Genomic DNA, 3,030 nt, shown 5'->3' with positions numbered 1-3,030 from the left:
AATCTATTCCACTTCACTGCCTGTTGCTATTATATCTTGTCTTCCAGATTGACAGAATATTATAATGACTAGAAATTAAAATCTAATTGACCTTGTTCTAGATAATGAAATGGAGATACAATTGTATTTGTTTATATATTAGAAATCAAGGCCTTAAGTCCTCCAGTGGCCCAGCAAGCTATATGATGCTAACTCTTTAGCATGGAGCAGAAAAACTCCAAACATCTTAAGGACAGTAGTAATTTTTTTTATAAGGTAGGGAGCCATGAACTATACAAGTGATCTGAGGAAGTGTAGGATAATTGTTTTTCATAAATTATGTTTCTTTGTTTTTGTTTCTTTGAGACAAGAGTCTTCTGTAACCCTGCTGGCCTTGGAAGCTGGTGAACTTGAACTTCAGATCCTCCTGCCCGCGGTAGATTTATTTCTTCTCTGGGTTTTCCTTATTTTATATTCTGCTCTTTCCATTCCCACCAGCACATACAACCTTCTGGTCTGTAATTCCTGTGGGGTTCCTGTTGGCTTCCATCTGTACTCCACCCATGCTGCTCTGGCTGCCCTCAGAGGTCACTTCTGCCTTTCCTGTGACAAAATGGTGTGGTGAGTAGAGGGAGATATTATTCATTCAAATACGGTTTTTAAAATTTTCTAGAAAAGTCCAGGTGTTTATAACCAAAGAAGATGCCAAAGGCCAGGCACTATTTATTAAACACATATCTGAAGTAAAGACAAAATACAAACCTGTGATAAATGTCATGATTATTTTATTTAGATGCTTTATTGTACCATGTCTTAAGAGTCATATGGAGTAATTTAAGAGTATTCTTTCATTAAGGGAAATTCTGGAAGGTATGCTTTTGGGAAATAGTGTTGTATATAACTTCATTTACTGCTGTGCCTCATACCCTTCTCGTGGATAGGACTTGGCCTACATGGTACCCAGCCTGAAAGAAATATACATGTATATTTGTTCCTGATCCAATGAAGCCAGTCAGCTTTTCTCCCTCAGGAATTTGAATGAGGCTGTATTGGTTACTTGTCTAGTGACAGGACAGCATAGCTGACAGAAGTGACCTACGCAAGGGAGGGCTTACTGTGGCTCACATCTGAGGGCGCAGTCCATCATGGTGGGAAGCCATGGAGGAGGTGGCTGGTCGTATTGTGTCAGGAAGCAGAGATTGGTGCTAATGCTCAGCTTTTTCTCTCTCATTCTTTTTTAAGTGATTTATTTTTATTTTTTATGTGCATTTGTGTTTTCTATGTATGTATATATATGTGAGGGTGTAACTGGAGTTACGCACAGTTGTGGGCTGCCATGTGGGTGCTGGGAATTGAACCCAGGCCTCTGGAAGAGCAGGCCAGTGTTCTTAACCACACTGGACCATCTCTCCAGCCCTTGCTTTCTCATTTTTATTTTTTAGTCCAGTACTCTAGCCCATGGAATGGTGCTACTCACATGTAGAGGGGGCCTTTGCACCTCAATTAAGCTAATCTAGATAGTGCTTCTTAGAGGCTTGTCTCCTTTGCCATCCCAGATCTGCCAAGGTCTGGGATATTAACTGCGGGGACCTAGAGTCATTTTTAGATGATACTGGTGCTGAACTTGAAAAGTGAATACTCCACACTTGGAGTAACTATTTTTCTGCACTTTTCTCCAGATACAGAGAAAATCTTACCTGATGAAAAAGATCAATGAAATGAAGAATAGAGTATAGTAATGCCTGTGGTCGCATTTACTTTGTCCCATAGATTTCACTGGATATTTCATCATCTTCCTAACTAATGGAACACTTGACTTAGGTGTTTTAAGAAACTGAAAGGGCTGGAGAAACGGCTCAGAGGTTAAAATTACTTATAGGTCTATCAGAGTACCAGAGTTCAGATCCAGCACCCACTTCCTGTCTCCCAGTGATGGGATCACAGCGCACACTATCATACCACACCATCATGCCAGCCTTTAGTGAATTTTTTATCCATGGGAGTTAATCATTTGATTTGGATTTGTTTTCAGTTTTCCTGAGAGATAGTTTTGTCTCTGAGAATGGGGAAGGAATGAGGAGAGTTTTGTGGTTTTAATTGAGAATTTGTTTTCCAATGAAATACACCATGATCCTTGAAGCCATTGAGACAGGCTTTGATTCATTGGTAATGGTACTAATACTTTCTCTATATGTTTTCTCTTTAGTTATCTCTTAAAAACAAAGACCATAGTAAATGCATCTGAGATGGATATTCACAATGTGCCTCTACCAGAAAAGATTGCAGAGGTAATCTTGGTTGTGTAGTTACTTAATATATACAACTTTTTTGTTTTCTTTTTAGAGACAGGATTTTACTTTGTAACTGTGACTTGGCCTCATTTTAACTACAGAGACCAGGTTGTCCTAGAACTCAGCTTTATCCTTTCCCTTGATATTATCTTTGCGCCTTTCCTGGATCTCGCTCTGTAGACCTAGGATTAAAGGCGTGCGACACCACCGCCCAGCTGATAGGCATTTTTAAATGTATGTGTGTGTTGTGTTTTTTTTTTTTTAAATAGTTTTTTTTTTTTTTTTTTTTTTTTTTAAATCTGGTAACATCATAAACAACAGATTGAGGGTTGAGTGAGGAGTGTAAGAATCCTCAATCTATGTCTCTTCCCAGCTGAAAGAGAAGATAATGGTAATGCATGATCGTTTAAATTCACTGATAGAGATTCTGAAGGAAGTGACTCCTGATCAATCTAATCAAGAAAAGTGAAGAAACAAGGTATGAGTACAGAACTTTCTCCCATCTTCAACAACAGGACCGTTTGTCATTTCTTTCTTTTTTAAAGATCTTTCTGTGGCCGGGAGGCGGTGGCGCACGCCTGTAATCCCAGCACTCGGGAGGCAGAGCAGGTGGATTTCTATGAGTTCGAGGCCAGCCTGGTCTACAGAGCTAGTCCAGGACAGGCACCAAAACTATAGAGAAACCCTGTCTCGAAACACCCCAAACCCCCCCAAAAAATCTGTGTGTTTGTGTGTCCATGGCACATGTGTGCTGGTGCTC

At 39.9% G+C, this 3,030-nt stretch overlaps 1 protein-coding gene across 1 annotated transcript; it reads left to right on the top strand.

Annotated features, from left to right (window-relative positions):
• The first annotated feature begins 265 nt into the window (after window positions 1-265).
• LOC114681134 (protein Mis18-beta) lies at window positions 266-2,752 on the top strand. Its single transcript, XM_037202019.1, has 3 exons — window positions 266-600; window positions 2,186-2,267; window positions 2,644-2,752. Exons 1-3 carry the CDS (start codon window positions 266-268, stop codon window positions 2,737-2,739), a joined length of 513 nt encoding a protein of 170 aa, XP_037057914.1. The 3' UTR covers window positions 2,740-2,752.
• The last annotated feature ends 278 nt before the right edge of the window (window positions 2,753-3,030 follow it).

This window comes from Peromyscus leucopus, unplaced genomic scaffold, assembly GCF_004664715.2.
Source record: "Peromyscus leucopus breed LL Stock unplaced genomic scaffold, UCI_PerLeu_2.1 scaffold_892, whole genome shotgun sequence".
NCBI lineage: Eukaryota > Metazoa > Chordata > Mammalia > Rodentia > Cricetidae > Peromyscus > Peromyscus leucopus.
The sequence above is the reverse complement of the archived record's forward strand: the minus strand, read 5'-3'. Positions and strand labels throughout refer to the sequence as shown.

Bases quoted from the DNA above. Each gene is read 5' to 3' on its own strand.
- LOC114681134 (XM_037202019.1), top strand. From the start codon at position 266: ATGAACTATACAAGTGATCTGAGGAAGTGTAGGATAATTGTTTTTCAT. The intron at 601-2,185 runs GTGAGTAGAGGG...TTTTCTCTTTAG, and splicing joins TCCTGTGACAAAATGGTGTG to TTATCTCTTAAAAACAAAGA. The intron at 2,268-2,643 runs GTAATCTTGGTT...GTCTCTTCCCAG, and splicing joins TACCAGAAAAGATTGCAGAG to CTGAAAGAGAAGATAATGGT.